This window comes from Grampus griseus, assembly GCF_964374135.1.
Source record: "Grampus griseus genome assembly, chromosome: X".
NCBI classification, from domain to species: domain Eukaryota; kingdom Metazoa; phylum Chordata; class Mammalia; order Artiodactyla; family Delphinidae; genus Grampus; species Grampus griseus.
Genome location: NC_138999.1, coordinates 130,062,804 through 130,090,425, shown reverse-complemented (window position 1 = coordinate 130,090,425; position 27,622 = coordinate 130,062,804). Strand labels below are relative to the sequence as shown.

Genomic DNA, 27,622 nt, shown 5'->3' with positions numbered 1-27,622 from the left:
AGCAGCAGGCTGACCCAAACCAAACGAACAGACAAAAGACTCAGATGCTGGTACAGAACGAGCCAGCAGCCCGATGCGTGCCCCAGGCAGGCAGACTCCATGCCTCAGCGCCTCACAGCTGGCAGGGCTCAGGGCTCCCGTGTCGGGGACGCTCTGTGGCAGCGGGGCCAGGCCCTCAGGCCGTTGGCAAGAACCTGGCCCGTGGCTCCTCCCTTCAGCTGGGCCTGTGGCCCATCTGTCCCCACCCCCACTGTTGAAGGCAACTGTCCAGGGCTTTTCGCTCCCATCACGGAGGCCTCTCCTCAGCCTGACGCTGACAACCAGCTCTCCTTAACCCCCGCACGGCCCCCGGGGCTGGGGGCAGAGCTGAGGCTCCCGCCCAGGACTCTGCAGCAACGGTAAGTAGACGAGAAGGAACCCAAGTGGGGGCTGGCCGCCTCCTGTCCCACAAGCTAGGGTGGTGAGTCACAGCCTGCACACAGCTGCATCCTCAGGTGCCATCCCCGCTCTCCCCGACCCCTCCTGTAACCAGAGAACGTGCCGCTTCCATCCAGCTTCTGCAGGAGGGAGACCACAGAGTTCACGTAGACCTAGGTGAACGGGGACGGGGTGGCGGGGGGGGGGTGCTTTCTGGGACAGGGGCGGCTGGAATCCGGATCCTGCAGTGCCTCCTGGCCCAGGTCCATGCAGAGCAGCTGAGAAAGCCCCACGTGGACAGGACTACAGGCCAGGCTTCAGCCTGGGGGCGGGGGGACGGGCAGTGGCCTTGGTCCTCCCGATGCCTGTGGCCTGGAGAAGGGGCCGTAAGTCGCTCAGGTTCGCCGGGAGCTGATGGTGTGGGCCTAGGGACTCACGCGCCCTCCTGTAACACTTTGGCTCCAGCGTGGCTACAGAGGGTCCTGCCCTTGACTCTCTGTGGTGCAGCCACGTGCCCGTGAGGGGCAAATGAGGCTTTGCAAAAGGCCCAGGATGGCACCAGACCCCGAGATGGTGGCCCAGAATGCGGTGGCGCGGGTCCTCGGAGCTGCAGCCTGGCCTTCTGCTAGCCGCCAGGGGCGCTGTGCTGCTCCCGGGGAAGGGACAGCCGCGTCCCCGGCCCAGTCCTGGGACCTCAAACCCTCAAAATCCGGGCCTGAGGATGACCACAAACCTTCGGGATAAAAACCAAATAAACGGAGGTGCAGGGAGCCCTTCCTGACCCCGCTGGGGTCTTGGTGCTCAGAGCCCCCTCACAGAGCCCCACAGACGCCTACAGCCTTTTGGGGGACCCAGTAGAACTGTGTGCTGGGGGTAGTCCTCCCAGGACCCACGCCCCTTGGGGAACCTTCTGGCATGGCGTCACCGAGGGGGACTCTTAGCAACACAGAAGATCCATGTAGGGGCAGGAGCCTGAAGTGGAGGAGGGACCCAGCTCCTCCTGGGCCCCCAAAATGTGATAACCGCCTGTGAGAAGGGAGGGAGGAAGGGAGGGAGGGAGGGGTGGGGACCCTCCCCTCCCCATCTGTCTGAGTGTCCCCACCATGACAGAGGGCCCAGGTCAGGGCAATCAATGGACACCTCCGATCTGGGTGCTACCCTGTGGCAGTGATGAGAGGGCTCTGGTGAGGATGGTCCACTGTCACCTGACACCGGCTGCCTGTGAGTGACAGAGATGAGAGGCCTGAGAGGGACAGTAGCTGTGATCTCAGCTCTAGGAGCCTGAAATGAGGAAGAAGCATGAGGTCCCGGGTAAGGACGTTCAGCTGTCACCTCCACTCTGGAGCCGCAAGCATGAGGGACCCCGTGAGGACAGTCACCTCATCTCTGACATAGTCCTTAGGGCCTCGCTGAATTGAGACAAATGTCACAGCTGTGGGGCCCTAGGATGGGGAACAGACACAACGGACTAGTGAGGAAAGACACCTGTCACCTAAGCTCTGGGTGGCAACATTGGCGCTGAGGGCTTTCAACTGGCACTGAATCTCTGCAGTGGGACACAGCAGGAGGGCCCAGGCGAGGACAGCCAACAGTCCCCTTAGCTCTGGGCGCCTACACTGAGTGAGAGGCGTTGGGCCCAGGTTTCAGCGTTCAACTCACATTTAACTGTGGGATGCCTGGACCAGGGCGAGGCTTAGAGGCCCAACCTCAGGTAAAGGCATGACGGGCAGGCAAGGGCACACAGGTAGCCCTTCAGCGATGGCAGCCACCCTGGGGCAGAGACGTGAGGCCCAGCAGGGGGCACTCAAATGCCACTTCACCTCTGTACAGCTCCACACCACAGAGACGTGAGGGCCCAGGTGAGGTGAGTCAACTACAGGCACAAATCTTGGTAGCTACACTGGAACGGAGTGAGGGACCATGGAGGCCATTTAACTGTCACCTCAGCTCTGGACTCCTACACTGTGGCAGAGGTGGCCTCAGGTGAGGGCATTCAACTGTCACTGGAGATCTGATTGCCTAATCTAGGGTAGAGGCAAGAGGTCCTGCAATAAGACAGTCGCCCGTCACCTCAGCTCTGGGTGCCTACTCGGGGGTAGAGGCGGGAGGTGCCGGCACGGGGGCATGAGCATGCAGGCCCACGTGACCACTGTCAAGTGACAACTCCGTGCTCGGTGTCTACACTGAGAGGGGAACGAGGGATCAGCTGAGCACGCGGGCTCTGGGTGCCTACACTCAGGCAGGGACACGAGGAGCCAAGGAAACAGTGAACTGGTGCCGCAGCTGTGGGAACTACATTCTCTGCCATCTCCCGCTGGGTGCCCGCACTGGGGCAGGGCCATGAGGGTCTATGACAAGAGGGTCTCATGCTCTCCAAGTCCCCATCGAAAAACATTCCTGGAGAAACAAAGCTGCCCCTTGAGGCACAGAAGGCTTGGGATGAGTCCCAGGCCTCTGGCCCTCTCGAGCGTGGTGCCCCTGGGGTTGGTGAATGTGCCTCTGGGCCCTCAGGGGGGCTCATTAAACCAGCCTTTCCAAAATGCCTGCCCTGAGCAAGGTGTAAACACTGTCCTCTAAGAAGCAGCCGTCTGGCCACTGCCCTGTGCCTGGCAGGAGCTTCGCCTACTGGGCACCACGACTGCCAGCATTACAGGGAAGAGCGCTAAGGAGGGCACGGTGCCCAGGGCTTGGTACTCACAGATATGTGAGAGTTTGGCAAATGGTCAGTGCTATTTCTGGTCCCAAATTCCATGACAAAACTCAAATACCAACCCGTGACAGCAGCACAGGGGCCTGAAACTTATCACCTTGATCCTGTTAGGGAGAACGAGGGAGTGTTGTGAATGCCAGTGGAGAAGCTCCTGGATGCTAACCAGAGCTCTGTCACTGCCTGGCTCTATCACCTTTCTCTGTATTCTGGGTTCTTTCCTTAGGAAGGTTTCCAGAAAGCGGTGACATTGGGTCAAAGGGCACGGATGTTTCGGTGGTTCTCACGCCGCCCGGCTGCTGCCGTCCAGAAAGATGGGTCCAGGCGACAGAGGTGGCCCCAGCTCTCCCAGCGCGGGAGGTGATCGGGGTGCCCTGGGCGGTGTCGGGGGCGCCTTTGTGAAGGAGGCTGGAGGAGCAGGCAGGGGTGACAGCGTGTGAGCGCGCTGCCCTCTAGAAAGAAGACGGCGAAAGGGAGGCCGCGGAAGGCTGAGCCTGCTGGCCCCTGGCTCTTCGCATTCTGCTGTTTCCCGTACACGCTTCTGTCCCTCCGGGTTTCGAAAAGGCACACATTTGAACTTTTAAACAATGTCTAATTACGCCCCCAGATCCATCCACCCCTTCCTAAACTTCAGAAATCCGAGCGCGGGGCACGACCACAGCCCCGCCCTCAAAGCCTGGGAACGCTGGGCTCTCCCTCCTGAACGAAGCCTCAGAGGAGACCTCGGGGGCGGGGCTGAGTAGGGCCCCTCCCCATGGCAGCCTGGCAGCCCGGCCCCGCGGCTCCGCCGGAGCGTGCGTCAGGGGCGGGGCGGGGCGGGGCGGGGCGGGGCGGGGCCCCTCCCACCCGGTGGCCGGTCGCCCAGCCCCGACCGATGGCGGGGTGGCGCCTGCGGGCCGTGCTACCGCTCTGGGCCGCCATTGCCGGGCCTCTCGCTCCGCGCAGCGGAGCTCCCTCGCCTCGCGTCGCCGAGCAGAGCGGGGCGGCCGGCCTGACGGGGCTGCCCCTGACCGAGCTCGCATCCCCCCACCGCCAGGCAAGTCTCTGGCCGGCCCGGCCCGCGTCGCCGACCTCCAGGCCCGGGGGGCCGTGTGTGGGGCCCGAGCTGGGGCCTCCCACTCCCGCGTCCGGGAGAACCACTTCCACTTCCCAGGCCCAGAGGCTCCCGTGGGCACGATCGTGAGCCTCCAGGTTCCCGAGGCCCCTCCGGTCCCAGCCGGGCTTCTCTCCGCCTTCCCGAGGAGCCTGGCCATGTAGTTGGCCGAGCAAGTCGGTGCACCGACCGCGCCCGCCCCACAGCTGGGACCCAGCACGGGCTCATCATCCCTGACCCCCACCCAAACCTGCTCTTCTGCTTTGTTGCCCCCCAGAGCGCACGGTCCACAAACGCTGCACCTGACGGCTGCCCCACCCCAGCGGGAGAAGTGGACATGAGGTTGGCAGGTGGGTGGCTTCCACAGTGAACCGGAGAGAGTTGGAAAGGAGACTTGGCTGGAGGCCCAGGTGTCCAGAGGTCTGTCTGGAAGGGCCAGGGGTGGTGGCACCACTGGGTTTGGGGGGGGGAGGGTTTATACATTTATTTATTTTTTATTTATTTATTTTTGGCTATGTTGGGTCTTCCTTGCGGTGCACGGGCTTCTCATTGCAGTGGCTTCTCTTGTTGCAGAGCACGGGCTCTAGGCACGCGGGCTTCAGGAGTTGTGGCACGTGGGCTCAGTAGTTGTGGCTCGCGGGCTCTAGAGCACAGGCTCAGTAGCTGTGGTGCACGGGCTTAGTCGCTCCGCGGCATGTGGGATCTTCCCGGACCAGGGCTCAAGCCCGTGTCCCCTGCATTGGCAGGCGGATTCTTAACCACTGCGCCACCAGGGAAGTCCCTGGGTTTTGTTTTTGAAACAGAGGACTCTGCACAAACACTCATTCTATGACCTTGAGCAAATCCTTTCACCTCTGAGGACTTCAGTTCCCAGCTCTCTCTTTTCAGCTGTGAGATGAGGATTATAATAGATTTCTCCCAAATGGGATAACTGGCCGCTGTTTGGAAAAAGTTGTGGGAGAGAGCTCCAGGGAGCACGGCGGCTGGGTGGACAGGGAGAGGCAGTGGTCTTAGATGAGAAGCTGACCATAGTGGCCCTGAGGTTGGATGTGAACCCAGTGCCAGCCCTACTGTCGCCTGGACAGCTAAGATGAAGGCGGCTTGGGGGTGGACTTCATACCTTCTAAAATTGAAGCATTTGCATGTACCCCGGGGAAGCTGACCCATGAGGAGCTGGCTGGGAGAGTGGGGCCTCAGGAGTGGTAGAATACAGCCAGTGCCCGTGAGGGTTAGTTCAAGGCACCTCTAGGTAGGGTCGAGGCAGGAGGGGAGCCGGAGAGTAGGGTAGAGGCAGAGAGGACACTGGGACAGGAGCTGGGGAAAGTCCAGCTTTTCAGGGGAGGGTCAAGGAGGACAATCTAAGCCAGAAGGACGAGGAGCATCCAGGTGGGGCTCAAGGGCGCCGTCCCAGAAGCCAGCCGAGCAGGGTTTCCGTGGGAGGGCCACAGCCTGCGCGGCCACCTGAGGGGTCAAGGGACATTAGGGCCAACAGGTAACCCGGGGCGCTGGCATCAAGAAGGTCCCAGGCGGCCTTGGCCGCAAGCCGTCCTGCGGGGGTAATGGAGGCAAGGGCAGAGTGGAGCAGGTTGCGAGACGGGGAGGGAAGTCTGTGGAAGAAGCCAGCACACAGGACTTTGGAGAAGCCGGCAGGGAGAGGAAGGGAGGGTGCAGAGCCCCACCGCTGGCTGCGGATGTGATTCCGAAGGAGGCCTTTCCTCCCGCGGTTTCTGAGGATGGGAGGTGTTGAAAGTAGAGGGGAAAGGGCCTCCCTGGTGGCGCAGTGGTTGGGAGTCCACCTGCCGATGCAGGGGACGCGGGTTCGTGCCCCGGTCCGGGAGGATCCCACATGCCGCGGGGCAGCTGGGCCCGTGAGCCATGGCCGCTGAGCCTGCGCATCCGGAGCCTGTGCTCCGCAGCGGGAGAGGCCACGACAGTGAGAGGCCGGCGTACCGCAAAAAAAAAAAAAAAAAAATAGAGGGGAAAGAGGGAGACAAAGTGACCGCTATGCTAAGAAAGCCGAGCAGGGTGGAGAGCTCGGTGCCCAGCTCACAGCAGGAGGACTGCCTGGCCTTCCAAAGGAGTAGGAACCTCCACCGTCACCATCACAGGAGAAAGGAGGGCAGGATGGCAGGGACTCAAAGACATTGGTAGCCTCAGAAGCAGGAGGTTAGGAGGCCCCTCCACACCGCCAGGGAGAGCCAAGCTGAGCCTTGGGGTTGGAGCTCAGCTTCCTCCTTCACCCGCCAGGAGCTCCCACCTTCCTGGTCTCCACTCGCTTCTTCCCAAGTGCTTGGGGAGATCCGATCATGAGAGGCCCTGGGGTCGTTCGGGAGCTCGCTGGCATCTGAGGAGGCCTTGCCCGTGTCTGTCATGCCTCTAGGTCCCCTCCGCATCATGGCCCTGGTCATCTCCGTGGGCCTCACCTGGCTCGTAGCCAGCATCCTCCTCGGTGGGCCTGGCGGCGGCTTTCCTCGCATCCAGCAACTCTTCGCCAGTGAGTGTGGGACTCTCCCTCGTCCCGCTACGAGGTCCCCGGCGCGGCCACCTGGGCCTGCGGCCTGAGGCTCGGGGTGGAGGTGGCGGTGGCCTGGGTTTTCTGTCTCTTCCTGGCAGGGCACCTGTAGCTGCCCTCGGTCCGCCTCCTGGCATCCGGCACAGCCTTCCCCCTACCACCTAGTTGCTTCAGCTGGAAACGCCAATCCCCGCTAATTAGAATCCTTTGTTCACTGGGGCCCATGTGAGGGGCAGGGGGGCTTTTGCTGAACACTGGGGATGACTCCCAAGTTGTTCCCTGCAGGCTTTCTGCTGGGTTCTGAGATGGGGAGGGGACTCGACACCTCGTTACTGGTGACACATCACCTAAGTACTTTTTGCAATTCTGATCTACCCTTTTCCTGGAGCAGAGAGCTTTGCATCTGAACATCATTTAGACTTGAGCGGGAACGTACGTGGCAAGGTCAGCCTGGCTTAGCCCTTGGCCCCTGAACCTGACTGCCCCTCCACCTTGACTTCACAGTATAGGAGCAGGCTTCCTTGCTGCAGGCCCTAGGAAAGGTCCACACTAACAGAAACAACTCTCTGTACCCACAGGCCCAGAGAACTCAGTGACTGCAGGTAAGGCTCCTGTCACCTCCCTGCTCCTCCCTTGTGCCCACCCCTCTTACCACTTTTGTGACACTCGTGCCTGTCCCCAGCCCTCCAGGCTTTCTCTTCTCCATTCATCCCTCCCCAAACTAGCTGTCACAGCCCACGAGCTGCTTGCATGCTGTGAGCCTAGAAAACAAGTTACCTGCTTCCAGAATACACTAGGGGGACAGGCATAGGATAGACATTCCCATTCCAAAAGGGAGAAATTGGAAGGTATAAAGGGGTCATCAGTCTCAAGCAAGTCCCAAACCCAGCAGGGCAAATCCATTCGATTTCAAAGCATAAGAAGAATACCTGGGCCTTTGGTGGGGGTAGGGGGGATCTGGAATGTAGGGGACGATCCTACCCTCCCTCTGGGCCTGAGCCATCTCTGGCCTCTGCAGCCATTGCTCTGCCCTTGGAATCATCCTTCCTCCCTTCTGTCCTTTCTGTGTCCCTTTCAGTCCAGGCTGGCAGTGTTTCTACTGGTATAAAATTCTCAAAAACTTTGTTGATCTCCTGTGCAATTCATGAGGGTCTAAGCTGTAAGACACGAGAATCCTCCAGATCTTTCCTGGATAACCTCACCTCTCCATTCCTAGCTTCCGCTGGCGTGCTTGAGCGGGCCCACAGGCCACGCGGCCCAGCTCTTCATGAACAGTTGTCCAGCCACACCCGTGGTGTTCTCTCCCAAGCCTGCTTTCTCGTTTTTTGCAATATGATTAGCCTGAGAATCTTCTAGATCTTCACATTCTGGTTCCTTCATACTTAACAGTTACATCCTCAATTTATGTCTCTTCCCTTACATGTTACTTTGAGCAACAAGGAGAAACCCTCAACACTGCGCTTGGAAATCTCCTCAGCTCAGTCTCCAAGTCCAGCATTTACAAGTTCTACCTTCCACAAAACAGTGGAAAACAACTTGGCCAAGTTCTTTGCCACTTTATGACAAGGATGGCCTTTCCTCCAGTGTCCCATAACATGTTCCTCATTTCTGTCTGAGAGCTCACCAGAAGCACTGTTAGCATTCACATTTCTAGTGACAGTCTGGTCCCGATGACATGTGCCTTATCTCAGACCATAGAAGCTCTCTACTGCTCTTCTCTCTTCTTTCTGAGCCCTCACCAGAATCACCTATAATGTCCATATTTCTACCAACAGTCTCTTCAAGGCAATCTAGGCCTTTCCTAATATGCACCTCAAAATTCTGCAGCCTCTACCCATTACCCAATTGCAAAGCCATTTCCACATTTTTAGGGATTTATCATGGCAGCACCCCACTTCTTGGTATCAGAATCTGTATCAGTTTCCTGGGGCTGCCGTAACAAAATAGCACAAACCAGGTGGCTTAAACAACAGTTCCGGAAGGTAGAAGTCTGAAATCTAGGTGTTGGAAGGCTACACTCCCTCCAGAGGCTCCAGCTTCTGGTGGCCTCAGGTGTCCCTGGACTTGTGGCCGCCTCCCTCCCATCTCCGCCTCCATCTTCACAAGGACTTCTCCTCCATGTGTGTGTGTCTTCTCTTCTTTTATAAGAACACGTGTCATTAGATTTAGGTCCCACCCTATTCCAGGATGACCTCATCTTAATGAATTATAACTTCAATTACCTTATTTCCACAGAGGATCACGTTCTGAGGTCCTGGGAGTTGGGACTTGAGAACATCTTTTGTGGGGACACAGGTCACCTCGTAATAGAGACCAACCTCCTTGTGCACTCTCCATGGGGTCCTTGCACCTGCCCTCCCAGCAGCTTTTCCTTCCCTCCTGTCCTCTGCTCCCGGTGGGGCCACAGCCCAGGCCAGCCCTCCTGCCTCCTTTCTCTTCTCCCACCAGTGGCCGAAGAGCCTCCCTGGGGTCCCTGTCACTTTGCCCTGAGGCCAGCCCCAGTGGGATACAGAGTGTCCATGGAAGTGTCCCTTCCTTGGCCTGAGCCACGTCCCCACCCCACGCCAGTCCCTTGGTCTGTGGTCACTCATTCCTCCCTATGGGCTGGTCCTGACCTTCCCCTCTCAGATCTCGGGTGCCCCCAGGGCCAGGCCCATGGGTCACCCCTGTTGTCCCTACCCAGAGCCGAGGGCCAGGAAGTACAAATGCGGCCTGCCTCAGCCGTGTCCCGAGGAGCACCTGGCCTTCCGCGTGGTCAGCGGGGCTGCCAACGTCATTGGACCCAAGATCTGCCTGGAGGACAGGATGTGAGCCCCTCAGGCGGGTGGGGGCGGGGAGGGGAGCTGGGTCTGCGAGGACCGGGGTCGAGCAGGGTAGACGTGCCACTGGAAGGCTCTGTCCCCCTGCTAGGCTCATGAGCAGTGTCAAGGACAACGTGGGCCGGGGACTGAACATCGCCCTGGTGAACGGTGAGTTGCCCACGGAGCAGAGAGGCAAAGCTGAGCCGTGACCTGCCGCCCTCCTCCCACCCCGCCACCAGGGATTCGCAGGGGGGCCTGGGAAAGGGTCTGTGCGAGCTGAAGGCTCCACAGAAGAGGTGACCCGATGGACGAGAGCGTGGCAGCAGTGAAGAACTGGAAGTTTCCAGGAGGTGGGAGGCTGCTTCATGGGGAGCCCCTGGAGGGCCCCCAATACTGAGCAGAAGCTCCACAGCCTCGGGTGGGTCCCAGCAGTCTGAACGAGGGGCACGGTGGGCGTGAAGATGGGGGGAGGTGAAAAGCTTCCAGCAGCACCCATCCTTCCCTCCGACCAGGGGTAAGCGGAGAGCTCATCGAGGCCCGCGCCTTCGACATGTGGGCGGGAGGTGAGTCAGGCCGCGGCCTCTGCCTTCTGACTGTGGGCGGAATGACGGCATCTTCCCCCTGAAAGCTGCTCCTTCTGTCTGCTCGCTGGGGAGTCTTGAGCACTTCCTTGGGTTCAGAAAAGCCAGGGAGAAGGACAGGTGTATGGTCAGGGCTTCAGCCCTGGCTTCTTATACCATTTGGTCCCTGCACTCACTCAGCAGCCCTGGCCGGGATGCGTCCCTGGCCTGATCACTGCTTTAGTTTCCTCATCTGGAGAACAGGGGTTGGTGAGGGAGGGGTGCTCAGTGGTGCCTGATGCTCCATGGGAACTGTCCCCCTAGACGTCAATGATCTACTGAAGTTTATCCGGCCGCTGCATGAAGGCACCCTGGTGTTTGTGGCTTCCTACGATGACCCAGCCACCAAGTAAGTAATGGCCGAGGCTGGCCGAGGCCTCACCCTTCTGTGGTCATGGCTCATATCTCTTCCTTCTGTGGGGCAGGATGAATGAAGAGACCAGGAAGCTTTTCAGCGATCTGGGCAGCAAGAATGTCAAGGACCTGGCCTTCCGGGACAGCTGGGTGTTTGTAGGGGCCAAGGGTGTGCAGAACAAGAGCCCCTTTGAGCAGGTATGGGCACAGGCCCTGGGACCCCCACTGCCCGGCACAGGCCAGTCTGCCCTCCCCTCCTGCCTGCATCCTCTGAGGTCCCCTCTGTTCACGCCCAGCACCCACACACACAGCAGCCCACACGTCTTTAAGATGCTCCTGGGACTTCTCCGATGTTTGGGACTCTGCGCTTCTGCTGCAAGGGACACGGGTTCAATCCCTGGTCGGGGAACTAAGATCCTGCATGCCAGGCTGCTCAGTCCTGTCCCATCCCCCCAAAACCCAGCACCCCAGTTCACACTGCACACCCTGCTCCCCACAGCAGAACAAGGCAAACAGGCTGTTCCACCAGTTTCTGGAAGGCTCCGGCTGCCGAAAGAGCAGCTCAGCCCCCAGAGAAGAAACGCCCCCTCTGGCCTCGCTCTTCCCGGAGCTTCCAGCGGCTCCCTGAGGGCTGGGTGAGGGCAGGGACACACTCCCCCTCCTTCCCTTCCTAGCGTGTGCCAGGCCCACCTAAGTTCAAAGAAGGTGATCCCCCCCTCCACCTGCGATGGGGCAGGCCAGGGCAGCTGCTGCCATCTTTAGATGAGAACGCTGAGGCGCTGGGACAGACAGGTGGCGGGTGCCCGAGGCTGCACGCTTGGTTGACCCTGGCACAGGGGGACAGGGAGTTCTGTCTGGCCCTGGTGCCCGAGGGCTGAGCCCGTGCCTTCCTGCCCCCACCGACCCGCAGCACGTGAAGAACAGTAAGCACACCAATAAGTACGAAGGCTGGCCCGAGGCGCTGGAGATGGAAGGCTGCATCCCCAGGAGGACCACAGCCAGCTAGCGGCCAAGCTCGAGGACCAGACTAAGCGAGGCTGTGTGTACCCAGTCAGGAGGGGGCGCCGGCACAGCGCCGAGGCCCGACCCCACGCCCAGCCAGGGGCACTCCTGCCCCAGCACGGCAGGGCTCCGAGGCAGTGACTGGTGACCAGACCATGCCCAGTGGTGGGGCTGCGCTGCGGCCCCATGGCGCTTTGTCCTGGGACCCCAGGTACCCGTCTCCTTTTCCTAAAGCGCTCTGCTGGCCGACACCCACCCAAGTCCCAAGCGCCTGAGGCCCCCAGTCTGGTAGCAGCTGCCTGGCAGGTCGGGGCATCTTCCGGAGCCTCTCCATTCCAGAGTGGCTCGCTGCTCTGCAGGCCAGTCCTGTTTCCAGTGTGATTCGTTCTGCTGAGCCGAACGCGGTGGCCACTCCCGGCGCCTGGCTGCCTCCTGCCTTGCTCTCGCGGGAAGGGGTGCCCGCCTGGGAGCCAGGCCGGCCGGGCAGTGAGGTCGCCGGCCCGATGGCGGTTCCCAGCGTGGCGGGTGGCAGCTCCTGCGGTTTGTCTGTCAGAGGGCCCGCTTTCTAAATGACGTCTTAATAAACTGGTGGCCCCCGAAGGAATGAGATGCATTCAGAGGGGAGTCGGGTGGTGTTGTCCTTGAGATGTGATTCAGGTGGTGAGCAGAGGGGCTCCCCTGTGGGCATCCCTGTAGCCTTGCCCTTAGACACGGCACAGGCCTATAGGGACAGGGATGGGGATTAAAACCAACCCAGGAGCTTCCCCCCTCCCCGCAGCCTCCCGCGAGAGCTAGTGTGTCTCCCCCGCAGTGCTCAGCGTTAGATGCCTTTGAAATCAGGCCAGCAAGAGGCCGAGTCACGTGGGCTATTTGGCATTTCTCACAGATTGCAGTTATATTTCCCTGCAAGGGGTGAGAACCAGTAAGAAACTATAAGGAGTTTTCTGGAAAAGTACATGAGGGTGCAGAAATGGTCTGGGGTCACAAAAAGGAGAGAAGGCGGTTGGGACTTCCCAGATGGAGGAATCGGGGCGCCAGCCAGGTAGGCTGAAGGGGGCCGTGGCCGGGGCAGTGGACCTGCGAGTCCCCCCTCTAGGGGTTAGGTGCTGCGAGAGTGTGAACACGGCATCAGGAAATGAAAGTATTTAAGGAGGTGGCAGAAGAGGAGAGAGAGGCGAGGGACGGCCCAGGACGAGAAGCTGTGCTTGTGAGGCCATAGCCACGACTGCAAAGGACCAGGAAGTGGAGACGTGAGGACGGCCCAGGTCGCTTACCTGGAAGATGGTGTTCACGGAAGCTGAAACGCAGCCTGACCCTGTGCCGAGAGCTTTACGTGTCTTCATTTTTAAATAGACTTCCTGTTTTAGAGCAGTTTTAGGTTCCCAGCAAAGTTGAGCAGAAAGTCCAGAGTTCCCACATACCCAGCCTCCACTGACACGTCATCACCACCCAAAGCCCAGGGTGGACATCAGGGTTCCCTCTTGGTGTCATACAGTCTGTGCGTTTGACAGTGTTTATAATGACGAGTACTTACCACTAGAGTATCATACATGTATTCATTTTTAAACCTTCTATTATGGACATTTTGAACATCCTCCAAAGTAGAGACACTAGTCTGATGAATCTACATGTACCCAGTGGGGCTGCCACAGTGATCATCGTGTGGCCAGTGTTTCATCTGCACACCCTAGCGAGCAATGCTGCTGGTTGCTGGTGAGCCCCATTTACGGAAGATAAATGGTCCCTGGTGTGCTCAGGAAAGTTTCCCTGGAGCTGGGAGGTTAGAAGCCAGATGAATAGGGCCCCACAAGGTTAGTCGCTTGCCCCAAATGAAACGCATCTCAGCGAAGGGCCGCACCGCAAGGCTGGGAGGTGCCTCTGTATTATACAACTGCTGAGCCAGCTGACCTGCCCCAGACCTTCACTGCGTGCGCCAGAGCCACACAGATGGAAACGGCAGGCCAGCTTTATCCCCCACGTGGCCCAACACAGGTAGGATGCTGACAGTGGTGTGCAATGCAGCCCGCCCGACCTTCCAAAGCGGAGGTACATCTTTACATCCTGCGGTCCTCTTCCGCCAGGGTTTTGTCCCCCAGGCCTACCCTCAGGAGTTAAGACATCGTCAGTTACAAATGACAGGGTCCCAACCCAACTGGCATATACAAAAATAAATACATAATGACGGGGGGGGGGGGCTTAATGTTCCTGTAACAGACCCCAACGCCCATGGGTGATTCCAGCTCCAGTAACGTCCTTAGGATACAGGCTCTCCATCTCTCGGCTCCGCTTTTCTTTGTGTTTGCATCCTTTTCAAACATGCTGTCTTCCCCAGGCAGGGGGAGTGACAGTAGATGTCCCAGGTTAGCAACCCCAGCAAGAAAAGAGCTCCCACCTTCCCAGTCGTTCCAGCCCAAGTCCCCAGGCACTACCTCTCATAGGTCCAGATTGGATTATGGGTTTATCCTTGTCTCAATCTGTGTGGCTCTGATTGGCTACCTCTGGGCCTGTGCCCACCCTAGAGGCCAGTGTTGGGGTCATCCTCATGCAAACCTTGTGTACCGAGAATGGAGGAGGGATGGCCCCCCCAAAGAAAACTCGGGGGCCGTGACCTGTTGCTGGGCATGCAAAAACACCAGTTGTCACTACATTTCCCGGTAAATACCAAATGCATCCCATACTTGTGCTTGTATAGAGTACGCCTTCCATGCGTGCTGATTTATCACACGGTCTACTTGGAGACCCCTGCCTGGAGAGCAGGAGGTAGGCACACTTTTCAGGGTCATCACTGTGGCCCTGTTAGCAGGACTGTGGCAGGTCTCCCATCTGAAGTGCACGGATGTTGTTTCAGCTGTCACTATCGTTTGTGCCATCTATTCTGTCGGTCCAACTGACTTCTCTTTTGGAACTAGATATCCTTGACTGATTCGTAGAGACCTTCCTTCTCCTCTGGGGTAAATTATTAATCCCCTAAACTAACTACAAACATTCTCTTGTCTTTAATTTAGCCACGCCTGTTTTCCTCCAGGGAAGGCCTCTAAACTCCCTCCTGTCGGACAGCCCACCAGCCCGCTCTGGCTTTTCAGGGAAGACTGAAAGGACTGATGGTAGAGCGGGGAGCAGCCTTCTAACTACATTTGCTCTCCTTGACCCCTGGCACCAATTCCCGTGCAGCTGGAATATAAAAACACAGGTTTCCTCAAGGGCTAACACATCTTTTAGGTTTTCCATCCCCAGTCCTTCCAGCTGACCCATCCCCCTTCTCCCTCTGGCCAGTTTTACCCCATCCTCAGGCAGCGACAGCACCACTGCTCTTTTGCAAACTGCAGTCTTCCACACAGCATGTGCCAAGTTCAGCCCTCTCACCTGTGCCAGGCTGCTTCCATCAGGACAGCTCAACCCATTTGAGAGGGACAGTACAGACTTTCTGGGACACCAAGTCCACACACACAAATGGCTTATGAACTGAGGCTAAAGAACAGCCTAGAGCTATGGCCTCTGAATGTTTCTGGATCATTGACATAAATCAAACCCAGAGTGTGTACCCTCACCATGTTTGTGTCTGCTTACATGTCACACGCATGTACTAATCTGAACTTTATAGCACACGTACACAACTAGAATTTTTAAACAAGTAAAATGTATTTAAATAAGGCTAAATGAAAATAGGTTTTTATTTAAATGATTACAATTATTTATTGGAAAAATTAAATAGAAGAGATGCTACGGGTCTTTTTGGACATTCTCTACGATGTGTCTTATGAACCTCCTGGGGGCAAGAACCTGCAAGTTTGGGCACCACTGGCCTCCATCACAGCCCTGACAAGAGGTCTTCCAGAGCAGTGGGCAGCCCTCGTCCCGCTGCCTGACCGCAGGTGCCCAGCAGCCTCTGGGAACATGTAAACCCCCGTCATTCTACACTTGCTTGCTTACTGTCTTCCCACGTCCACATTCTACGTCCTCACCACCTTTTTGCCCTTCCTTATGCCATGTGTGTGCGTTCCTTTTCCGTGAAGCCTCCGGACCTTGCTGGTGGCCCCAAATAGTTTTGAGAGGTTTAAAAGTTCACTGATATTACACAGTGTGGAAATAGGCGCTCGGTCGACGTTTGAACGAAGGAAGGTGGAACAAGGCCGAGCCCGGGCCCCGGAGTCTGGGTCGGTCGGACCCGGCTCTCGGGCTACAGGACTGGGCGCCCTGAGCAGGACCGTGGGCGAAACCCTGACCCCAGTCTCCCGCCACCAGCAGCAGCCCTCGGGCGTCCTAGCTCAGCTAACGTCTAAGCCTGTGTCCCGGTGCCCCCAGAGGTCACGGCGTGTTTGGGAATGACTGGGGTGCCTACGCGGAGCGAGTCGCCCCGGCGGCGGCCGCACAAGGCTGGGACCCGCGGCTCGGTGGCCACACGAGTCCGCACCCGGCGCCGACCGACCGCCACCCGGAAGGCTGACAAGCCGGCGCGCGCGCGCCACCTCGTCGCTCCCAGACACGCCACATCCGGTCGGGACCCGCCCCGGCCGCCAGAGGTGAGGAGGCCGCCGCGGGGTGGGCGGGGCGGGGCCTCGTCGGCTCGGGGCGGGGCCCCGGCGGGCCGAGCTCGCAGGCGTCCACCCGCCCTGCCGGCCGCGGAGGCAGGTGAGAGCCTCGGTCTGGGAAGGGCGGTTGGAAGGCGGCTTCTGGCCCCGGCCGGGGAAGGGCCACCACCGCGCGTTCGTGAGGCCTGGCGCGGCCGTGGGGACCGGGAGTGGCGTGAGAGACCCCGGGACTGCCCGGGCGGGTCGCCGGCCTGCAGGCTGCGGGGCTGCAGCGCGAACCCGGCGGCGGCGCGCTCCTTCTCCCCCCGCTCCCCGATTCCTGCCCGAGCTCTGATTGTGCCCCATCCGCCAACTTCTGGACTCCCAGGTAGGGAGGAGACCCGGGTCAGCACTGCCAACTGCCCTGACACCGAACGCTTGGCCCGTGTGGAAAAAGCCACCGGCCCGGGGTTCCCTCGCCTGCCTAGGGGCGCATCTGCCCAAACTCTAATGGTACCTCAAGCAGAAATAGTGGGGATCCGGGCCAGACCCCTCACGCAGTGACTCAAAGCCGCCAGCGGTACTGGAAGGACGGGGTGGATAGCCCTTCGCCTCCTCTGCCTCTGAGCTGGCTCACAGCACCCGGCGCCTTCAGTGCCGGGCGCCTTCACCCTTTCCCTGTGACTCCCTCTGGTTTTCCTGCCTCCCTCTTCAGTGGTGGGACTCAAGGCTGGATCAGGGCCTCCAGGGTAAGTGACGCAAACCCCAAGCCAGGAGAGGCCATGGCATCCCAGGGTGGCACAGCGGAACTTCACCACCTACTTCCCCTGCTCCCCCGGCGTCGGTGAGGGGGGGGAGGGGGCAGGACCCAACCCTGATGGGATCTAGAGAAGCAGGGGCCTCTTCCGAGACTGGGACAGCGTAGGATGTGACTCAGTCAACAGTAATGATGAAAAATCACTGTGCCCTCATCCTGGTTGCTCCAGTTCCTGCAGGTGATGTGGCAATCGGCTGCTGGCTGCCCAAACTGAGGAGTGGAAGGAGACAAACGTACTCCTTTCCCCCTGAGGCGCCCTGCCCTCCTAGAAACACTCCTCCTGTCACTGGTAGTTCCAGGCTCTGCTAGGGCCATGTGTGGGCAGGGGAGGAGTCCCTGGACTTTGGCACAGTGGCTCTAGGAGCTCAAATTCTGGGACCGCCAGGGGAGTGGGAGCTCTGACAGAAGGAGGAGAACCCCCGGTGGACACGTGGCCCAATCTGATCCCTTCCTGCTGCCCCTTCCGGCAGCTCCCCTGGGGAGAGGGGACCTGTGCCCTCCCAGAACCCCCATCGCACCCCTGTCAGCAGGAAGGGTAGGCCAGGTGGCCATGCACAGCAATGCCGTTCATGCGCCAATGGTGAACATCAGCCCCTGGGGCCTTTGGCCTGGTGGCCACCCACTGCCCCCCACCCTTTGCCGGCTGCTCTCTGCCTGGCAGATGACACTCAAATGCCCTAACCTGCTCTCAGCGGGCCGGCTTCCTTGGCATCCCTGGGCAGTCCTTCAGAGATTTCGTCCCAGTGGTGGTACTGCTGCAGCTGCGTCTCAGAGCAGGTGGGGCACAGGCTAGTGGTGACAGGACTGAGGATGGCTCTCCCAGATCCTCTGGTATCGGGACATCTCCAGATGGTCACTGTGGTGGGCAAACCCAGGGAAATCAGCGCGTATCAGCGGGCTGAAGGCGAACTCCGACCTGTAGGTGGCCCCTCTGGGTGAGGGATGAGAAGCTTGAGGCAGTTGCGACTGGGATGGGGGCAGCCGAATGGCACTCAAGGGCCAGCACTAGGCCTTCCGTTTCCATCCCCAGGCTCGCGGCAAGGGGCGCTGCCACGTCTCCGAACAGTGGGCTTCCAGATCCTGCGCTCCTGGGCTCACAGCTGCTCGCCTTCACCAGCCACCTACCTCTCTGTGTCCCTTCTCTCCTCAGGAAGAGCTCTGCTATCAAGGAAGGCAGCACAGGGCCAGGCCTTGCCCATGGACCCTTCTCAGGACAACCCGACGGCACCCGCAGAGCTGCTCTCCTAAGCCGCAGGGGGCCCGGGCTCCCCACCTTTTGGGAGGAGCCATGGTGTTTAGCAGGTGGCTGGGCCTGGGGGGTGGCAGTGTCTGCACGGGCCCCCGAGGCATGCTCAGGGCCAGCCTGCTGCTTCTCAGCCTGCTCTGGGGGGCGCGGGGCACAGCCAGCGCCAGTCTCAGCGCGGCTGTGGGCCGTACCGTGCCCCTGACAGGGCGCCGCTACCTGAGCATTGGGGATGGCTCCGTGACGGAGTTTGAGTTCCCAGAGGAGAGCGAGGGCATCATCGTGGTCTCAAGCCAGTACCCGGGCCAGGGCAACGGGACGGGGCCCAGCCCCGTGCTGAGGGTCACCTCCCTGGACACAGAGCTGCTGACCATCAGGAACGTGAGTGCCATAGCCTGGGCTGGTGGGGGCGGCTTCGTGGTGAGCATCCACTCGGGCCTGCCTGGGCTAGCGCCACTCCACCTCCAGCTCCTGGACCCCTGTGAGGCCCCGCCCACGCTGGTTGAGGAGCGGAGAGATTTCTGCATCAAGGTCTCACGTGCTGAAGACCCTGCCGCCCTTGGCACTGACTTGGCCCACTTCTCAGAGAACCCAGTACTCTACCTGCTCCTGCCTCTTATCTTTGTCAACAAGTGTTCATTTGGGTGCAAAGTAGAGCTCGAAGTTCTGAAGGGGCTCCTGCAGAGCCCCCAGCCCATGCTGCTGGGCCTCCTGGGCCAGTTTCTGGTTATGCCCTTCTATGCCTTTCTGATGGCTAAGGTCTTCATGCTGCCCAAGGCCCTGGCTCTGGGCCTCATCATCACTTGCTCGTCGCCCGGCGGCGGGGGGAGCTACCTCTTCAGCCTCCTCCTTGGGGGGGATGTCACCCTGGCCATCTCCATGACCTTCATCTCAACAGTGGCTGCCACCGGCTTCCTGCCGCTGTCCTCGGCCATCTACAGCCGCCTGCTCAGCAGCCACGAAACACTCCACGTGCCCATTTCCAAGATCCTGGGGACCCTGCTGTTCATCGCCATCCCCATAGCAGCGGGCGTGCTGATCAGGTCGAAGCTCCCCAGGTTCTCGCAGCTGCTGCTGCAGGTCATCAAGCCCTTCAGCTTCGTGCTGCTCCTGGGCGGCCTCTTCCTGGCCTGCCACATGGGGGTCTTCATCCTGGCGGGCGTCAGGCTGCCCATTGTGCTGGTGGGCCTCACAGTGCCCCCGGTCGGCCTCCTGGTGGGTTACTGCCTGGCCACGTGCCTGAAGCTGCCAGTGGCCCAGCGTCGGACTGTCAGCATCGAGGTCGGGGTGCAGAACAGCCTGCTGGCCTTGGCCATGCTGCAGCTGTCCCTCCGCCGCCTTCAGGCTGACTATGCCTCCCAGGCCCCCTTCCTTGTGGCACTGAGTGGCACCTCAGAGATGCTGGCCTTAGTTACTGGCCACTTCATCTATAGCAGTGTGTGTGCAGTTCCCTGAGGCCCCCCGGGTCAAGCTTTCGCCACCCCTAGCCCCAGCCTCCACCCACGGCCCCCACAGTTCTGTGTACCAAAGGCCTTTAGTTCTCATGCACTCTATGCACTCAGAAAAATCCAGGCTTATTTTTTTTACTCGTTTTTTATTCTCCAGCTTTCAGTGCCAAAGAGGCCATGCTGAGTTCAGTAGGTGGGCACTGCCTAGAAAATATATTTCAATAAAAGAGAGAAGCAAGCTTGGGTCCCTTCCAGTCTTTGCCCTCTGAGGCCGGCGGGCGGCGGGGGGGGGGGGGGGGGGGGGAGGGTGTGGCTGGGTAAGTGTGGGCCAGGGTGGAGGGCTGGCTTGGGTGACACGGTGACCTCTGCCCAGACTTTCTCTCTCAGCCCTTCTTACCCATGCATCCCCTCTGAGAGTTGGGTCTCTCTGTTCCAGAAGGAGCGGTGGGAAGATGAGAGCGGAGGACTGGCTCCCCCGCCCGCTCCCAAGCTCAGCTGATTTTCCATAGGCCGACTAGAAAGGAGGCAGCAGGAGGGCCGCGGGGCGAGCTCTGCAGGGCCGGGTCATCAGCGGACTCCTGAGAGGCAGGGAATCGGCCTCAGCGCCGACCTGTTCCGCCCTCGGGCAGTGAGCGGGGGCGAGCGAACCCCTGGCCCGCCTTCTCCCCAGAGTCCCAGCTCCCCGACTCCGCCGACCGGGCCCGACTAGTTCCTCCGCCCCTTCTCATCCCCGCGGGCTTCCCGGCTCAGTCGCCGCGGGGCCCGGGTCCGGGCCGGTCCCCGTGCTCCGGGGTGCGGGGGGGGGGTTGCGGGGGCGCTGGGGAACGCGACACGGGGGGCGGGGCCGCGACGCCAGGCGCGCCCCTCGCGCGACTTCCGGCAGCGGCAGCTGGTTCTGGCGCGCGCCCGGGGCGGCGGCGCGCGGCGGGGGTCTGTAGGGCTTCGCGCCGGCCGGAGTGGACGCCGCCGCGGCCGCCATGCATCTAACAGTGAAGGCGCTCCAGGGCCGCGAGTGCAACCTGCAGGTAGCGCCGCCGGTCCCCGCCGCCGTGCCGGCTCACGCGGTTGGCCCCTGGGCGCAGGGCCGGGCCGAGGGCGGGGACGAACCGGGCGGGCTGGCCGCTCAGGGGAAGCCAGGAGAGCCGCCCTCCGCGGGGGCTGCGGCCTCACCGCGTGCCTCTCACCCTCGGCCCGGCCAGGTGTCGGAGGACGAGCTGGTGTCCACGCTGAAACATCTGGTCTCCGAGAGGCTGAACGTCCCCGTCCGCCAGCAGCGGCTGCTGTTCAAGGGCAAGGCCCTGGCAGGTAACCGGGGAGAGGAGACGCCCGGGGAGCCCCGCGGGAAGTCAGGGGATGGGGCGTCCGGGCCGATCCCGGGCAGCAGTGGAGTGGAGGGGGCTCTGGCCACTTGACCCCCGGGGAGGCTGCATCCTCAGCCGGATGCCGCGGCGCTCCGCCTGGCCTCCCCGAGGCCTTTCCCACCACCGCGGGCCACAGCTCCATCAATCTCTCTCGGGCAGATGGGAAAAGACTCTCCGATTACAGCATTGGGCCCAATTCCAAGCTCAACCTAGTGGTCAAACCTCTGGAGAAGGTGTTACTGGAAGAAAGCAGCGCGCGGACAGTGGCCGAGGCCCCGCCCCCACCCCCGGCCACCTGGCCTCTAATCTCCAAAGTCCTGGCCCGTCACTTCAGCGCCGCAGATGCCAGCAGAGTCCTGGACCAACTCCAGAGGGTGAGCAGGGTCGCCCGGGACTTCCCCGTCCCAGCCAGCCGCTCGCAGCCCCTGCCCCTATCCCAGTGTCCCCCTGACCCGCGCCGCTGAATCCTCCTGGCCTTCTCTCCTCAGGATTATGAGAGGTCCCTGAGCCGCCTGACGCTGGATGACATCGAACGCTTGGCTGGCCGCTTCCTGCACCCTGAAGTGACTGAAGCTATGGAGAAGGGGGTCGCCAAGTAGGATTCTCGGAGTGCGGGGAGGAGCCGGGCCAGGCCACAAGCTGCACGTAGCATTAAATGTGTTCTCATGTTGCAATTCGGCTCGTAATACTAGCTGGCGGGTGCGCGGGTACCCGTATCCGGCTCTTGACCTGGGTTTGCTCCCACGTTTGGCGCTAGTGCTGAAGTGGGAGAGCCACAATCTGAGTCCAGCCAGCTTCTAGAAGTGCCTCAGGGTGAGAGGGTTGTTTAGGAGGGTTCTGAGGGGTGGGCTTTGGCATTCCGTGTTCAGCCCACTGAGGATGAACCCTCGAGCAATACCTTTCCAGGCCTGAAAGGGGAAGCAGCTGGCCCCTGCTGCCCAGTCCTGTCACCTCGCCTCTGGCAGGTCTGACATTGGCAGGTCAAGTGACAGCCAGCCTTGGGCCCCCTCAAGCTGCTGCCACCAGTGTGCACTCGATGAAGGGAAAGCGTGTTGGGGGGTCTGGGACGTCACCCAGCTCTGGAGTGTTACCTTGGGCAAGTCCCTGTGCCATGTTGGTCCCTAGCCATTGACTCTGCACAGTGAGGGCCACTCCTTAGACCTCAGTCAGTTTCCTTTACCCCCAGCTCCCCCGGGGTCGGGAGTCTGCAGCCATCCTCCCCCTTGTGTCCCAGATACAAAGTGAGGCCAAAAGCTGAGTGATGGCCAAGCGTGGCCCAGAGATGGGATGCCCTGGCCCTTAGTGTCACAGCTTTTCTCTGGGCACCCCCTCTGCTTGTCTCCTCCTGGACACGGGCGGTCCTCGACCCTTAGAGATGACAGGTGATGGGCTCGAGGTTACTCAGCCAGGCCCCTACACCCTGCGCTCACCCACAGCCTGAAAGTAGACCCTTCCCCCGCCGCGTGTGTACAGGGACTTTCACTGTGCACACCACTCACTGCCTGACAAGGAACCTTGGGGGCCAGGGAGGGGCAGAAGCCGCTGGCGGGTGGGCCCTAGAGATCATCGAGGCACCTGCTCCTTGGAGGAGGGCGCCTGGGCCGCCCTCCTGCCTGGGCCTCGTGGGGTAAGCGCCGGGTCCCCGGGCTGGGAGGACGGACAGAGGCCTGACGGGCAAAGGCTTTGAAGAACAGATGGAAGGCCCTGGCCCCGCCCCGCAGCAGGGCCCGTGTGACAGACTTGCCTGCACTCTCATTTCGCTTCCGTCAGGAAGGTTTATACTGACACTTCGAGTCGCACTAGAGGTGAATGTGAGACTTTGATCTGAAAGGAGCTGTATTAGCTGGGCGGCTTTTGGTTTCCAGTAATTGATTTAACCGTAGAGGAAGTTGGTTTAAGCAATAAAAGAAATGTATTGGTTTACGAAACTGAGAAGTCCAGGGGTATTGGCAGCAGATAAACAGTTTCACCAAATACCCAGTTTCTTCCTACCTCCCCTCTGCACTCTGCAGCGTCTGCTTCATCCCAGGCCTCTGCCTCAGGATCAGAAGATGGTTGCCTGCAGCTTCCACCAAATCCCTCGATCACAGCCAGCAAGGAGCACCTTCCCGACCTGTAGCGTAGCTTCTTTCTCAGATGCCCCCGGCAAATAAACGCTGTCCTTTCGTTGGTCAGAACCGGGTGGTGCCTCCATCATTTTGGCGGGGGGGGGGGGGCTTGGGCGGGAGAGGGGGATTCTCAGCGAAAGCCAGGTCCTCGGGGAGGGCTGACCGGTGCAGTGCAGGGGAGTGACACACGCAGACGCATGTTGCAGACAGACCCTAGAGGCGGTTGTTGAGTCCCTTGTGCCAGTGCCTCCCGGCTTGGGGGTGACAAAGCCATCTGCTGGGCAGTTGGACGGGGGTGTCAGGAAGTCGGTGGCGGGTAGATCAGGCTGGACAGGGAGACAGGAGTGGCGTCTTCAGGGTGTATGGTAGGCGCCTCGCTGACAGAACCGACTGGGATCTGGACCCGGTCTGATTCCACAGCCCCGTGCAGCCTTCCATGACGTTCGGGAGCGGCCTGTGGACACGATGTCCTAGATGCCGTAAGGACGGATGAGATGGCTTCCCTGGGAGCGTGGCATAAAAAGAGGGGAGAGGACTGGGCCATGAGGGACTTCACCAACTGGAGACGCTGTGGAGGCTGCAGGGAGAGCTCGGTGTCAGAGGCCAAGAACGCCCCTCCAGGAAGACGTGGGGGGGGGGAGTTGTCTAGTGGTGCCGAGAAGCACAGGGAGGGCATGGCAGAGCCTCCTCTCGCCTCGGTAGCAAGAAGGTCGTCGGCGGCGCCGTGGGGAAGGGGCCGTGACGGTGACTGCGGACCCCTGCTTCCGGAAGCTTGTCTGCGCAGCAGGGTGTAGCTGTGCAGGGGCAGGGCCGGGGCGGGAACATGGAGAGGGAGGAGATGCTGCCGGCATGAGAGATGGGAGGCCCGGGTGGGAAGGCCCATGCCATCGTGAGAGGAGACGGGCGACCGCACGTGAAGACAGAACGGCCGCAGGCTGCATCCCGCCTTTGCCCTTAGATTCTCGGGGTGGCCCCATGTACACCGCAGGCTCCAAATGCTGAGATCCTTCCACAGGGGCCGGAATGTCTATCGTGGGCACTGTACCCCTTGGGCCAAGTGTCCGCCCCGGAGGTGGGTGCTGACCCACCTGTTACCCCCTGGCCCCTGGCCACTGTGTGGCCCCGAGACCCGCTGTCCACTCCTCACAGAGGGGCCTCGAGCCAGTCGCTGATCCCCAGGGCCGTGGGGTGCAGCTCACAGCCCTGTGGTGACCACAGTGCCGCTAGGAGACGGCAGGATGAGTGAAGGGCCCAGCTGAAGTGGCCTCGCAGACAAATGGGCTGTGGCACCTGGGATGAGATGCCTGTGATGCCATTTCCCACGGGCACACAGGAGGAGGGGCAGACTCAGAGGAAAGCAGCGTTTCTTTGGGGGTGGGGCTCATGGAGTTGGAAGCACCCAGGCGACAGATCAGCCGTGCCCACAATTTGCTGGCGCCTTGCAGGCTTTCCCTACAGGCCTGGACGAGACCGGGCCTCACCAGCTCCAGCAGGTGGGACAGGCGCTGTTCAGCCATGCCAGGCCCCGCCAGCAGCAGACGCGACAGCCGTGGCGGCCTCAGCCCTCCGGGCCTTGAAAAGCCTGCAGGAGAGACAGTCGCCCCTGTCCCCCTCCAAGGCCCAGCCAGAGCAGTCTCCCCTAGTTCCTGGGGACCTGCCCCTGGCCACCTCTGCTGCCGCCCTCTCTGCTTTTCCTTCCACTTGGTGGCTCACTCCTCTGGCTCCTTTGCTGGTTCTCCCCCCACACCCCCATCTCTTACTGTCGGGGGGCCCCGAGACTCTGTCCCCGGACCCCTTCTCCATGTCACTCCCTGGGGAGCCTGCCCACCTTCATCACCATTTCTGAGTTTTGCACCCGTGTCTGTGGCTCATCCCAGCCCTGTCTCTGAGCTTCAGGCCACAGCTCTGGGCTGTGACTCCCTTGTAAAGTTGCATTTTCCCTCCCCAATGCACAAGTAATCTGGGTGACACCTTGAGACCCAGTGACTATCTTTTCCCCAGCAAGCTTTATCTCATGGTTTTACCATCCAAGGATGATCCCCAACTGGATGAATTGCATTGGTGGCTGCAAAATGGTGGTTTTCTCATGCTTTCCTTCTTTCTACAATTTTTAGTTGGCATTTCTCTATAAAGAGCTTTCCCTTTTCACAATTGTCATGGTGGACGCATCGTTTCTTTGTTTTTTAAATAAATAAATTTATTGATTTATTTCTTTTTGGCTGCGTTGGGTCTTCGTTGCTGCGTGCGGGCTTTCTCCAGTTGCGGCGAGTGGTGGCTGCTCTTCACTGCGGTGCGCGGCCTTCTCACCGCGGTGGCTTCTCTTGTTGCGGAGCACGGGCTCTAGGCGCGCGGGCTTCAGTAGTTGCAATGTGCGGCCCCAGTAGCTGTGGCTCAAAAGCTTAGTTGCTCCGCGGCATGTGGGATCTTCCCGGACCAGGGCTCAAACCCGTGTCCCCTGCGTTGGCAGGCAGATTCTTAACCACTGCGCCACCAGGGAAGCCCCTGCATTGTTTTTTTTGGACTATAGCGTGCATAGAGTAATGTGCATAAATCGTCAATGTATGCCGCCTTCCCTGGTGCCTCCTCCAAAAGGTTGAATAGCCTTTTGGATGCTCAGATATTCTAGCTTTGGTTCTTTCTGGTTGGCTCCCATGTCCTTTTGACATACCTCATCCTTTTGCTTTTCAAGCATGTCCTTACTTTCTGGCACCACAAGGTGCTCCAGGCTCATCTTGTATTTTTTCCTGCCCCATACCTAGAATCTTCCACCTCTCCAAGGACCTCTGGTTCCTTTTAGTGGAGAATGGTATTGAGAAACCAAGGTCTGGGTACAGGGTGTGTTCATTGCTACTGGAGTTTCACTGCTTCTAGACTCTTTCACTGGACAAAACTAGGAAATCTATTTTTTAAGAGTTCATACTGCAGCCCCCAATTCCAGTCTGGCAGTACAGTTCTTTTCCCTCATTCCACAGTGATGTTCCTGTCAACATCCATGTACGGATATATTTACTCATGTCCTCTACCAGATACAGTCTACCTTAGACTCTAGCTCCACAATCACCTCAACACTATCATTGCCAACAACATACATACTGGGAATAGAGCGGAGTCTTTCTGTCCTTAGAATATATCCCATGAAGGGAGCACAGTCAGAAGGCTGAATTTGGAAGGTACCTGACTTATTTTCTCTGTGTGGTTCTGTTGTCAACTGGATATGCAGTTAGGCTTATTTGCTTTTGTTTATATTCAATTTTGGCTTTTTTTCACTCTTTCAAATATATATATATTTTTAATTATTTATTGATTTATTTGGCTGTGCTGGGTCTCAGCGGCAGTGTGCAGGATCTTCGTTCCCTGACCAGGGATCGAACCCCGGCTCCCTGCATTGGGAGCGCAGAGTCTTAACCACTGGACCACCAGAGAAGTCCCTCAAATGTATTTTTGAACATATAAAATATTTGCATGGTTCAAAGTCAAAACTATACAAAAGGATATATTACAAGAAATCTCATACCCATCTCAACCCCCTATAGGTGATAATTTTCACTAGTTTCGGGGTTTTCCATCCTCCTTACATTTTTTTCCCCAATAAGCATGTGTGTCTGTGAGCGTGTGTGCAGTTGTCATTTGCACCCTGCTTTTTACATATTTTCATATAACAATATATCCTGGAAATCATTTCATTTTTCATTAGAGATTTTCATTCTTTTTACTGCTGCTTAGGACTATTGTATGAAGAACCTAGGGGTAAGACGGGAATAAAGACACAGACCTACTAGAGAATGGACTTGAGGATATGGGGAGGGGGAAGGGTAAGCTGTGACAAAGCGAGAGAGTGGCGTGGACATATATACACTACCAAATGTGAAATAGATAGCTAGTGGGAAGCAGCCGCATGGCACAGGGAGGTCAGCCCGGTGCTTTGTGACCACCTAGAGGGGTGGATAGGGAGGGTGGGAGGGAGGGAGACGCAAGAGGGAAGAGATATGGGAACATATGTATATGTATAACTGATTCACTCTGTTATAAAGCAGAAACTAACACACCATTGTAAAGCAATTATACTCCAATAAAGATGTTAAAAATAAATAAATAAAATTAAGTTAGAAAAAAAGAAACAAACAAAAAAAAGGACTATTGTATGAATGAACCACAATTGATTTCACCAGTTCCCTGCTGATGGATATGTGCGTTGTGTCCAATAGTTTTCTATTACCAGTTATATTACAGTGAGTAATTTTATAAATATGTTGTTTCATATTTGTGAAGTAACTTCCTACATGTGGCATTGCTAGGCCCAAGACACTGAGTTTTGTACTTGCTTAATACACTGTTTCATCCGACAAGCAGCAAAGCACCTACTGCATAAACTGCAGTGAAAGTGTACCAGAGACAGTACATCAACAGAAGTGAACAAAACAAAGTTACAGTTTCAGATTATTAGAAAGGCAACAGACTGAAATGGGCAAATGTGATGAAGGGTGCCTGGGGGTAGTATGTTAGATTGGTGATCCCGAAGGCCTCTCAGAGGTGACACTGGAGCGAAGATCTTAACATCTTAACGACAAGAAGGAACCAGCCACGGGAGTCTGGGGACAGAGTCTTCCAAAGAGGAAGAGTAAGTGCAAAGG

The 27,622-nt window shown here is 58.9% G+C and overlaps 3 protein-coding genes across 7 annotated transcripts; all 3 read left to right on the top strand.

Annotated features, from left to right (window-relative positions):
• Positions 1–314: 314 nt before the first annotated feature.
• On the top strand, positions 315–12,110 carry FAM3A (FAM3 metabolism regulating signaling molecule A). Of its 3 annotated transcripts, none has more exons than XM_082680658.1 (10): positions 315–398; positions 4,495–4,567; positions 6,598–6,711; positions 7,308–7,331; positions 9,413–9,536; positions 9,640–9,698; positions 10,043–10,093; positions 10,415–10,499; positions 10,576–10,702; positions 11,415–12,110. In XM_082680658.1, exons 2-10 carry the CDS (start codon positions 4,555–4,557, stop codon positions 11,508–11,510), a joined length of 693 nt encoding a protein of 230 aa, XP_082536784.1. In that variant the 5' UTR covers positions 315–398; positions 4,495–4,554; the 3' UTR covers positions 11,511–12,110. The 3 variants fall into 3 exon arrangements, with proteins under 3 accessions (XP_082536784.1, XP_082536782.1, XP_082536783.1); XM_082680656.1 differs by lacking the exon at positions 315–398 and adding an exon at positions 3,984–4,160; XM_082680657.1 differs by lacking the exons at positions 315–398; positions 10,043–10,093 and adding an exon at positions 3,984–4,160.
• Positions 12,111–16,149: 4,039 nt separating this feature from the next.
• Positions 16,150–19,760, top strand: SLC10A3 (solute carrier family 10 member 3). Of its 2 annotated transcripts, XM_082681491.1 has the most exons (3): positions 16,150–16,402; positions 17,982–18,455; positions 18,543–19,760. In XM_082681491.1, exons 2-3 carry the CDS (start codon positions 18,120–18,122, stop codon positions 19,527–19,529), a joined length of 1,323 nt encoding a protein of 440 aa, XP_082537617.1. In that variant the 5' UTR covers positions 16,150–16,402; positions 17,982–18,119; the 3' UTR covers positions 19,530–19,760. The 2 variants fall into 2 exon arrangements, with proteins under 2 accessions (XP_082537617.1, XP_082537616.1); XM_082681490.1 differs by having other exon boundaries at positions 17,982–19,760.
• Positions 19,761–20,412: 652 nt separating this feature from the next.
• UBL4A (ubiquitin like 4A) lies at positions 20,413–23,047 on the top strand. Of its 2 annotated transcripts, XM_082680670.1 has the most exons (5): positions 20,413–20,547; positions 20,722–20,827; positions 21,043–21,257; positions 21,372–21,478; positions 22,896–23,047. In XM_082680670.1, the coding sequence occupies exons 1-5, from the start codon at positions 20,500–20,502 to the stop codon at positions 23,005–23,007; spliced, it is 588 nt and encodes a 195-aa protein (XP_082536796.1). In that variant the 5' UTR covers positions 20,413–20,499; the 3' UTR covers positions 23,008–23,047. The 2 variants fall into 2 exon arrangements, with proteins under 2 accessions (XP_082536796.1, XP_082536797.1); XM_082680671.1 differs by having other exon boundaries at positions 21,372–23,036.
• The last annotated feature ends 4,575 nt before the right edge of the window (positions 23,048–27,622 follow it).

Excerpts from the sequence above, each read along its gene's own strand:
- FAM3A (XM_082680656.1), top strand. The coding sequence starts at position 3,999 with ATGGCGGGGTGGCGCCTGCGGGCCGTGCTACCGCTCTGGGCCGCCATT. Across the intron at positions 4,161-4,494 it reads TCGCATCCCCCCACCGCCAG|AGCGCACGGTCCACAAACGC; the intron begins GCAAGTCTCTGG and ends GTTGCCCCCCAG. Across the intron at positions 4,568-6,597 it reads AGTGGACATGAGGTTGGCAG|GTCCCCTCCGCATCATGGCC; the intron begins GTGGGTGGCTTC and ends TCATGCCTCTAG.
- UBL4A (XM_082680670.1), top strand. The coding sequence starts at position 20,500 with ATGCATCTAACAGTGAAGGCGCTCCAGGGCCGCGAGTGCAACCTGCAG. Across the intron at positions 20,828-21,042 it reads CAAGGGCAAGGCCCTGGCAG|ATGGGAAAAGACTCTCCGAT; the intron begins GTAACCGGGGAG and ends TCTCTCGGGCAG. Across the intron at positions 21,479-22,895 it reads ATGGAGAAGGGGGTCGCCAA|CGTCTGCTTCATCCCAGGCC; the intron begins GTAGGATTCTCG and ends TGCACTCTGCAG.
- SLC10A3 (XM_082681490.1), top strand. The coding sequence starts at position 18,120 with ATGGTGTTTAGCAGGTGGCTGGGCCTGGGGGGTGGCAGTGTCTGCACG.